At 36.3% G+C, this 11,612-nt stretch overlaps 1 protein-coding gene across 1 annotated transcript; it reads left to right on the forward strand.

Annotated features, from left to right (window-relative positions):
• Positions 1-1,309: 1,309 nt before the first annotated feature.
• On the forward strand, positions 1,310-11,265 carry LOC112438884 (zinc finger protein 141-like; the record flags this gene model as incomplete). Its single annotated transcript, XM_034952449.1, has 3 exons — positions 1,310-1,520; positions 6,911-6,957; positions 11,131-11,265. Coding segments are annotated over 3 exons (393 nt in total), but the record flags the coding sequence as incomplete, so codon positions are not given.
• Between the last annotated feature and the right edge of the window lie 347 nt (positions 11,266-11,612).

Below are 11,612 nucleotides of genomic sequence, written 5' to 3' on the forward strand. Positions count from 1 at the left end.
TAGGGGTGTGTGTGTGTGTATGTGTGTGTGTGTCTATGTGTATGTGTGGGTTCAGCACCATGGAAAAGGTACCCAGTTTCTACAGGATACTTCACTAGGTAAGAAGCAAACAAGAACTGACAAAGTCTTCAGACCAACCTTGTTAGGTGTCTTCTCATACTTATGTAATCAGGCTGCACATGTTCTTTTCTGCATGCCTGTGGACTCGAAGCTGTAGCATTAGATGCAGGGACAGCCGTGCAACTACTTGGTGAGCCCCCACAATTTCCTATCAATAAATATATAATGTATATTTGTATATATGATTTTATACATTATAAATGTATACATAAGTAAACATTTATACATTACGTATTCACATTTATATATTAAACTATGTAAATGACTTATGTATTTAGTATATAGACCTACTGATAGATAATCCATGTGAGATATAAAGATAAATTGTAAAAATTCAGGAATGTGAATACTCAAATCCTATCTACAAGTCACTGTCTTTTACTCTTCTGAAAGTACCACAAATAAATGTGCACAGAGGCTTAAAGTAAGCATTATATGAGCCCTAAATCAGATTGAGCTCCAAATCTAAGTGTGCACCATAAGTGAATTAAGATTCAATGCAAGGATTCTCAAGCTTGGTTACATATTAAAATAACTTAAAGATCATTTTATAAAAGTAAACTTATGCTTGAGTTCCATCCATGTAACTTTTGATTTGATTGACTTGTGTAGAATAGGAACAACAAACAGTTCTATTTTGTAAAGCTCCTATGGGGTTGTCATATGCTGGCCAAGTTGAAATCTGTCCAGGTCATGGGAGGACCAATTCTACCCAATTTAGAGGCAGGACAAGGTGCTAATTTTGACTTCCTAATTAGCCCAAGGCCTAATGTTAATCTTCTGCACTTGCCACCATACAGTAAGAACAGACTAAGTGAAGGAAGTGAGAGTAAATGATTCAGTAGGAGGACTCATAATTTTATAAAGGCATCAAAGCCAATCTGCTCACCTTGGACATTTTCAGGTTGGTATATTTTCCAAACAGGAATAGCTAGCTCTCCCAGCCCACACTTCGCAAGTTACACAAGAGAAAAACTCACCAAGAGGGAGGCAAGATCTCATTTAGGCTGACATATGAATCAATTTAATTCTTGTATTGAAATGTATAACATACACTATGTCTTCACAGAATGTCCTTTCCTTGACAACCCCCAAATCTTGGTGGAGGAATTAGGATGGAGGTGGAGATTGTCAGAGACAACCACACTAGACACAGAGGTCGTACATCTAAATTCATAATAATGTAACATTCAGGGATGTGGCCATAGAATTGTCTCCAGAAGAGTGGAAATGCCTGCACCCTGCCCAGCAGAATTTGTATAGAGATGTGATGTTGGAGAACTGCAGAAACCTGGTCTCCCTGGGTGTTGCTATCTCTAACCCAGACCTGGTCACCTGTCTGGAGCAAATAAAAGAGCCCTACAATGTGAAGATACATAAGATCATAGCCAGACTCCCAGGCAGGTGAGAGTGAATGAAGCAGAGGACACAGGCAAGGGGACCAAAGGTGAGGAAGGAAGCCAGGCCTTAAAATGTGGTTTGGGGCTGGGTGCAATGGCTGGAGCCTGTAATCCAAGCACTTTGGGAGGCCGAGGCGGGTGGATCATGAGGTCAAGAGATCGAGACCATCCTGGCCAACATGGTGAAACCCCATCTCTACTAAAAATGCAAAAATTAGCTGGGCATGGTGGTGCGCACCTGTAGTCCCAGCTACTTGGGAGGCTGAAGCAGGATAATCGCTCGAACTCAGCAGGCGGAGGTTGCAGTGAGCCGAGATCACGCCACTGCACTTCAGCCTGGTGACAGAGCTAGACTCTGTCTCAAAATAAATAAATTAATTAATAAAAACAGGTAGTTTGGGAAGCTCTGCTCCAATGAAAATAATTTCTGAAAAAGCTGCATTTTTTCTCATGTTCACAAATAGGGGCATCTTCTGTCCCATGCTGTTAAATCTTCTAAGAATTCTCTTTTTGCTTTAGTGATCTCCCTTTAAGTTTACAGGGAGAGCTAATATCCACTTTATCACTTATAAGGTGCTGCATGATCTGACTACTGTTCCATTGCTTTTGGAGACATTGGAATATTTGTGTTACTGAGGAGCTCTATGTCAAAGTTTTTTTTCAAATATTCTTTTTGTATCATGTCCAAAATGTGTAACATGAGTAGTGGACATACTGGGATTTGGTTCAGCAATGCCAGGAACACCAGGGACAGATGTTGCGTCTTTTCTGCTTAGTGTTTTTTAATCCTATAGAGGTTGCAAATGTAATTCTGCAAAAATTCTTACTCAGCAATTTTATCAGAACAATAAGCATTTCCTAAATATGAAAAAATGTAATGTTATTTTACTTCAAAATATTACTGTTTTAGTATAAACTCGTTTGTAATTTAAACTCTATATGTGCAAATGTTGAAATTATAATATAGTTTTAAGCATGGGTTTCCAACATTTTGGCTTCCCTGGGCCACACTGGAAGAATTGTCTTCGGCCACATATAAAATACACTAACACTAATGATAGCTGATGAGCTTGGATCACCTGAGATCGGGAGTAGGAGACCAGCCTGACCAACATGGAGAAACCCTGTCTCTACTAAAAATACAAAATTAGCTGGGCGTGGTGGTGCATTCCTGTAATTCCAGCTACTCGGGAGGCTGAGGCAGGAGAATTGCTTGAACCCAGGAGGCGGAGGCTGCGGTTTGCCGAGATTTCGCCGTTGCACTCCAGCCTGGGCAACAAGAGTGAAACTCTGTCTCCAAAAAAAAAAAAAAAAAAGGCTTTGAAAAATTTTTGTGATATCCTCCACCACTGAAGATAAGCAAAAAAGTCCTTGCATTCCAAGGGTTGGACACCACAGGATTAAAGTATCTACTCACCTTGTATATTCCTTAAATGCACTGTATCATTAACCAGCATAAATGTGCTATGTCATTAACCAGCATAGAACATTGCTAAGTGTATATTAAGCTCTCAATTGTTCTCTTATTTGTTAATAGCTATTATAATTTTGTCTTAGTAGGAAGTCTGTTGAGATCCTGTCATTGAGATGTATCTCTCTGTAGCTATTTAAAAATGTGTGTCTCACACACACATCTATGTAAGTTATATAAATGTGTAGTAAGTTCTCACTTAACATTGTTGATAGGTTCTGGAAACTGAGGGAAGCAACATATTGTTTAGGAAAACTAATTTTACGAGAGTTTAATTGATATAAACAAGAGTTATGTTTGAATGGCATATAGCAACATTGTTTCATTTAACAATGCAGTTTTTAAGAACCTAATTTGAATGTTAAGTGAGGACTTACTGTACATCTGTGTTTGTGTGACATGGATTTTTCTGATAAATAAAAATTACGTAACTTAAAAAGAAAAAAGAAAACAAGCAATGATTCTAATTATGGTGATACACGGGCCAGGTTAAAGTAGAATTAAGCCAGAGTAGGAAACAGCACGTTATTTTGTCCTTCCTTCCTTTGCCTTCATCTATCTTTATGTGCATTTATCCTGGTTAGGACAGAAGAATGCAGAAGTCAGCTGACCTCATTTCTAATTATCTGTATATTAAAAGTCTGAGGAAAGATATTTCTGGTAAATGACCGGAACTGAATCAGGACATCAGGAAATTTCTTTGAAAAGATACAATTAGGGTTCCTACAGGTAAAGGCAGACCCAGGCAGCACTGTGAAGTTTGTTCTAAGTGTGTCTAATAGTCTTCTCTCCTACCACCCTCAGAATTTCCCTTTTTCCGTTCAGCAGCTATCTACCTAGTTTTCCAGATCTATATATTAAAACATCATCCCCGGAAAAAATAAGGAAAATAATGTTACCTAGCTATTTGTAAAGCACTTAGCTATAAGTCAGGGACTGAGTTAAGCACATGACATACATTATTCTACAAAACTTCATACCGACAAGTGAATAGATATTATTACCCCAGTTTTTCAGATAGTAAAATTGGGTTTCAAGGAGATTAAGTTGGTTGTGAAAAGTCATGCAACTAGAATATAGCAGAGCCAGAATTAGAACTCAGGCTTACTGAATTCCAAAGCACACATTCTCATTCCTCAGGAGACAATGCTTTTCTTTATACCATAACATCTGAAATCCCCTGGCCCTCACCTCCATTTGAATAATGTCAGTAAAGGACTATCTATGTATATTCCACTCTCTTGGGAATACTTTTCTCATTTGATACATTTTCTACTGCATCTGTATTATTTTACAATATTGGCAGGTGAATATGATAACCTATCCAAACTTCTTAGCGTGACGATTCGTTGATCTAATCCACAGAAAGCATTGATAATAACATATATTTGTTCCTATATGGAACCAATAGAATAAACATTCAGGACCATCAGCTATGCCACAGTGTAAAATGATATAATATAATTGAAAATGTTCAAAAATATTACTATAAAACTTATTAGGTAATGCTAATAAAATCAAAATTGTTTCCTACTTATTTGATAAGTATTCTGTGCAAACAAATGGATATTTTCATGAAACTTTTTAAAAATTATCTTACGTGAACTAGATTAAAATACAGAAACATAATTGCCAAACAGTAGTGAAGTAATCTCTTTTTTTCTTTCTCTTTGTTTCTTTTTCTTTTCTATCTCTCCTTTGCATGAAGGTATATGCTTTATGAGTGATCTAATTATGAATAAAGGGAAGCGTTGCTAAGCAATTAGATTTTTTAGGTAAGTAGGAACATCATAATTATAATATTCCAGATACTTTTCTGAGGATAGAATAGAAGAATGATTCTGTACAACTATTTCTTGAATAGAAAACTGACCTCTAGATTTTTCTGTTTGTGTCCTACTCTTGTACAGAGTAGTTTCTGACTTTGTAGATTTTGGGTTAGCTTCTGTAAGGCTGGGTTTCTATGTTTTGAAAGTCCCCTCAACTGGTGTCACCTCTTGTTCAGCCAAATCTAAATCCTGCTACCTCTCTTCTAATAGACAAAATCCATACTGATCACTGACACATGGAACTTTTCCCCATAAATATACAGATTTTCTGAGCAATACCATATCTCAGAAATAAGTGGGCACTTGTCAAACAGAGGGCTCTGAGTAAGTATGGATAAAATATTGTCTGGGGAAATGGGCCAACTTTATTTAGATAGTGTCTGATAGGCTGTTCTTTTCATAAGAAAATTTTTTTAATTGAAACTTGGATATGCTAATATTTTGTTACAGTTAGCCTATATACGACTGCAATTGAGAATAGAATTCAAATCACTTACCATAAAGCTCCTGGTGACCATTACCATGTGTGTAAAGGCATTTGACCAATGAACTTGCCATAAAAGCCCCATGACCTTTAGGTTGGTTTTCCTGCCTGGAACATAAGATGATATCCCCTGGGTGCTCTGCCCTAACTCCACACCAATCTATCGACAACTTAGCTACAGCCTGGCCATGACACTTGGTTAATGAGTCTCAAATGTATTTGCCACAACGTAAAAAAATGGTAAATTTGTTGACTTCATGTGACCTTCTCATCCAAGCTTCCACTCTGCTTGAAAATGTTGGGGGTGGGGGGAGAGGGGGCGCAGGGTGCAGTGGCTCATGCCTGTAATCCCAGCACTCTGGGAGGCCAAGGCGGGTGGATCATGAGGTCAGGAGATCAAGACCATCCTGGCTAATATGCTGAAACCCAGTCTCTACTAAAAATACAAAAAAATTAGCCCGGCTTGGTCGCAGGTGCCTGTAATCCCAGCTACTTGCGGGGCTGAGGCAGGGGAATCGCTTGAACCTGGGGGGCAGAGGTTGCAGGGAGCCGAGATTGCACCACAGCACTCCAACCTGGGCGACAGAGTGAGACTCCGTCTGAAAAAAAAAAAAAAAGAAAAGAAAACATGTGGGGAAAAATAGTCCACTGTCATTCTGTTCCAATTGTTTGAGATACTTCACGTTTTTGATAAATTTCTATTCCTTCATATCTTTTCTCTTATCCACTACTGCTCTACCAGATCGTGTCCAAGTATGTGCAGAAAAAATGCTTTCAGGACCTCAAATCAAAGAGGAGGGAATTTTTTGCTTTCAGATGTAAGTATTGTCCTATCCTATATTTGTCTTGATATCATTGTCAACCCCTTTTCTTCTGGATGCTAGTCATCCTGATGGCCTTTCTGGCCACAGATTAAGCACAATGATCTTAAGAAGATAATCTCTTCTCACTAATGGAACCCTGGTATTTTGTGCCAAGACAGTCTCACAATAATACCTAGGGGCATCAGGTACTCATTCAGGCCTAAATTCACTCTCTTTCGATCTACTGTCCAAGCTCTGTCCTGCCACTCATGGACACAGGCTCAATTCTCACCCACCATAAACTCCCTTGAGTGGCTCACCAGCCACTCATCTTGCCTTCTTTCTGCATTTATCTCCCAGCTATAGGACACCTGGACATTCCTTGATATATTTCACATTCATAGGAGCCAATGTGGCTTAAACATTCAAATATGAGTTTTTTCTCAGCCTAATTCCATGATCTACAGGGACTTGCCATGTGGTTCAGACCAAAGCACATCAAAAAATACTCTGCTCATGGCTTTATTCTAATCCTACTGAAGATAACTTACGTGCTGAAGGGATCATCAGGACTCATTTCATCACATTGATCACATTCAGTTGTCTTTTTCGTTGTTTGTTTTGTTTTTGTTTGTTTGTTTGAGACAGGGTCTCTCTCTGTTGCTCAGGTTGAACTGCAGTGGTGCCATCTCAGCTCACTGCAACCTCTGCCTCCCAGGTTCAAGTGATTCTCGTACCTCAGCCTCCTGCGTAGCTGGAATTACAGGTGTGTCACCACAATGGGTTAATGTTTGTATTTTTAGTGGATATGGGGTTTCACCATATTGGGCAGGCTGGTCTTGAACTCCTGGCCTCAGGCAATCTGCCGACCTTGGCCTCCCAAAGCGCTGGTGTTACAGGGGTGAGGCATGGCACTTGGCCCCTTTCAGTTGTCTTTTGATACTTTGGGAATGGAAGATCCAATTTTCTGTTAGTTCTAGTTTATAACCTGGGTATGTAGAATTAACACTCATCATGAGTGGATTTTGATATGTAAAATGGAAGTTTAATACATTGAGGAAATGTACTTTCTCTTCTCAGAATTTCAAGGATTTCAGGTCTGTTTCATTGCTTTGGAAACTCAGAGACATTCAATGGCCTCTTTATTCCAAGTCAGACCCTGTTTCTCCTTCACTGACCAACAAGCTCCAGTAAGCCCTAGGATAGAAATCTTTCAATTCAATGTAATTTAAGTGGGAAATGAGAAAAAAAAACAGTTACAACACATGTCCTCATCATATCTGTCCTTCAACTTTGTAGTAAATTTCTCTTCTCAAATGAAAATCTGATATTAAAGTACAGAATTCTTCTTTGGATAATTCTTCCAAAATATTTTACACATTTGGGTCTATAAGGACAAACTGTAGAGATCAAGTCCACCATTTGTCCTGAAACCTGGCCATCTTTCATGGTGGGATCTTTCCACCAAACAGAGACTGAAAGTCTCACCACGACTGTGGGAGTTAATACACCTGGCTGCACTTGTGAAGCCCAGAGAGGACTTCCCTTCTCTAACTTCTGACACTTCTTCTGTCCTTGCTCCAAGCACAGATTCAATAATATATGATAAATAAAACTTCTACTGAATGCTATCAGATTGCATTTAACTGTGAAAGTAACTTTAATAATTTAATTCAGGAACCAAAATGAGCACAAGTTTCATTTATTGCAAAGACCACAGATGCCTCTTATGTCAGTGTCAGTCATTGCATACTTATTCAAAACATTTTTCAAATTCTCATATAGTATTCTAATGATTTATTTCATTATAATGCCACTTATTTTATTATCTCAATACCAACTTCTCTTTCTCTCTCTTGCACCAAACTTTCTGGAGGAGAAAGCCAGTATTTCAAAAGAAAAAGGAGATAGGTCTGTGTTTATTTGGAGTTTCCAAAATTGTTGCTTACATTAAATACATTCATTTATTAAAAACCCTATTTGTTTAACAATGTGAACAATAAAAATTGATATTTCTTATGAAATTATAACATTGCCTAATTACTTCTGGAAATGTGACTGGAAGGATATATAATCCTCAGGATACAAGGAAGCTTAAGAAATTATCATTATCCATTAATAATTCAGATAATTGTGGAAAAAAAATTCCATACAAATTCAAAAAGTTTATGCTAATTACCAAAATTATAGGCACTGTCATTAAGACAAATTAGGTAGGCAGGAAGGTACTTAGTGGGAATTATTGAAGAAGAAGATGAGGAAAATAAATCTATCTGTCTAGGTATCTATCTATTCTCTATTTATCACCTATCTATATCTTGAGGGTTAAGAAATATCCACATTTGCTCTAAACAAAAACATTGTGGAGTGTTTCAAAATTTTGACAGGCTTAGTAATTTGTATAACATAATCATTAGATGGGTAAACAAGTATTAGATGTAGGATTCCCTTATTCTTTTGTTATTTCCTGGCTGTTTCTAAAAGGGAATAGGCATAAGTTAATGAAACTATCTTTTCCTAGTAGGTAGAAAATGGCAATTCGTTTTATATTATATGGGGTTGTGCTTTGTCTTACTACAATATTCACTATCAATCGCAATTTATTTGACGTTATCCACTTAATTTTGTTTTCTTTTAACCTATGTTGTGTTAGAATCCAAAATATCTCTTAAATTGTTAAGCAACTTATTAATCTATAACAGGTAAAGGCAAAGATCATCACTGTGGAAATGCAAATGAAACTTCAGCAAAGTTTGCTCCATTTTAATGTGCATTCAGAAATCACTTCCACTTATTTGCATATTTGCATATTAATTTACTTTGTCTCGGCTTTTCCAGCAGAGCACAGCATATTTTCATCATCTCTTTTCTATTATCCTAATGTTTGTGCTAAGCTCGCTTGGTTACTATCCAACCATTTTAGGAGAATTCATTATTTTCCAGAATTACAATACCCTCATTGTTGGCTAGAGGTGATTAATTACTGATTGCGTACTTACTTTATCAGGGAATACATGAAAAAGATAAAATAAAATGCTTGAGTTTGTTTTCTTGTTCATTTTTAAGAAAATTACTACTAAATTTTTATTAACTATCATTTAAATTAATTCAATGTTAACCCCAAACTATAGATCTAAAATATCAACATAGTTTAATACAAAGCAGCTATGTACATATCTAACTTAATTTTTTTTTTTTTTTTTTTTGAGACGGAGTCTTGCTCTGTCTCCCAGGTTGGAGTGCAGTGGCGCGATCTCGGCTCACTGCAAGCTCCGCCTCCCGGGTTCACGCCATTCTCCTGCCTCAGCCTCCCAAGTAGCTGGGACTACAGGCGCCCGCCAACACGCCCGGCTAATTTATCTAACTTAATTTTTAAGTGGCACTACAAAATGGAGTGCTTAATAAGTAGTGCTTGGGACTATAAAATAAAATATGTAATAAACCTGCCACACTTATGAATTGATTATTTTAAATTATAATTGAACAAATAAAATTAATCTTAGAGTTTTAAGAGGACATTTTCTTTTATAGGATCACGGCTCCTATCAGCCTGAAGTAGTCTACTTTGTTATAATAAAACAGTGTAGTGTTTTCTGAGCAGGTTACTCCCAAACAACGTTGTATTCTAATTCTTTTTACATCTTCAAATAGAACGAAGGACAATGCAACCAAATAAGTTGTACTGCGCTTTGTTCAAGTACAAATGTACAGATCAAATAAATATCTATTATATGCTTTGCAGAAGGCTAAGGAATGAGAAAATATCAGGGCCTTCACATTGTGAAAGTAACTCAGGTCTGCTCACTTTGTTTCAACAAAGTTCTGCAGAGAATAATATATGCATAAATGTCTCACCATGAACTAAATAATTAATAATCTTTAGTTTCCTTGGAAAATGGGATAGGAGCTACTAGAATTATTGTTCTAGGTTTTGCCATAAATTTGCTATTATGTGGTGTTACTCATTTACTACATCTCAAATTTAGTGTTTAAATTTATATAGAAATGATTTAATCGATATAATTCCAGTTATTTATCTTGTTAAGCTCTGAAGCCTCCTCAATTGAAGGATAAACATTTGGACAAGAAATAGTTGGTAAATAGGACCTGTGTTGGCATTGTAAATTGCTGAGATGAAAGTTTTGCTAATATTCAACCTCTGGAATTTTATGTTTCTTAGCAACTCTGAAATTCATTTGACATTCACTAAATTAAACGTGATTTCATGTTCTACCAGAAGAAATTCTCTTAAATAGTCCTGTACCTGAAGCACATTAACGATTGAAAGTTCAACTAAACAAACATCTACATACCAGGGGTTGCCTTAAGGAATATATCAATTGAAGGTGTGATAAGGGCTGAAATTATTTTTAAAAGTCTTAAATAAGAAATCATTGAAACATTTAAAAATACTTTTATTATTTTGGAGATACTGATAAAATGTATTTTCTTAACGGCTTCTTCTCCTTACCAAATTTCGTTTTTTAAATACCATAAATTAGAGAGATTATTCCTTAATTTTGAGACTGAGATTAATAAATGCAAGTACAACATCACAACATATTCCCTGGTACCCTTAGAAAGCAATTCCCAAACTGAGATTCTTCTAACTGGTCCTTTGTCATAATTCATTTTTTATAATGAATTTCTTCTCCTTTGGGCATAAACTAAATCAGCACAGTCTTACAGTAAAATCTTTAGAAATATAAATTTTCGTAATAGGTTAATAATAAGGAAAGAGATTTCACACTGATTTTCCCTAGAGTATTTCTATTAAAGCTAATGGCTTTTAAAGTTTGCTTGAAAGTTTTAGCTTTTTAATAACTTTTAATGTGCTTGGAGCATGGCACAATAGCCAAAGACTCAGGATCTCCTTTGTAAAAGAAGAATAACTCAAACAGCCCTATAGTTCCTAGTTCCGTTCTAGTAAAATGAAGTGCCTTCTTTATTTCCTCACTTGTGATAATTCCCATGGATGTTACGTGGTGATAATAGTTAGCTATAATAAATATTATGTTTCCAGATCATTTTCATGGAGGGAATTATGAATTGGGAATTGAATTTAAAAACGTGGCACTTCGCAGGACCGGTGATAATCAAAGATGATGTTCATTTGAGATCATCATCCAAAGAAGAAGACAAAGGTGGACAACAATAACAAAAGAAGACCTCCTTAGTTCAATATGTCATTCTCATATAATTACCAAAACATGAGTTCCAGACTAAGATTTAACAATTAGTAGGTATGTGATAACAATCATGTCCTTTAATCTTTAATCTTCAAATTTTTCATCTACTGTGATGACGAAGATAATGCATGAAATTACTTAACAGTATATCGCCAAAAGTAATCATCTAAAATGCTTAATTTTCATTATTCAAGGCTAAAATTCATATTAAACTAGTTTTTCATAACCCACATTTTCAAGGTGCACGTAGATTATGCAGAAGTGAATAGCACAGGATTGAATTGCTTTATGCTCAAGAAAGCACTTATGTTTTACT

This window comes from Pan paniscus, chromosome 12 (genome assembly GCF_029289425.2).
Source record: "Pan paniscus chromosome 12, NHGRI_mPanPan1-v2.0_pri, whole genome shotgun sequence".
In the NCBI taxonomy this organism is placed as follows: Eukaryota; Metazoa; Chordata; class Mammalia; order Primates; family Hominidae; genus Pan; species Pan paniscus.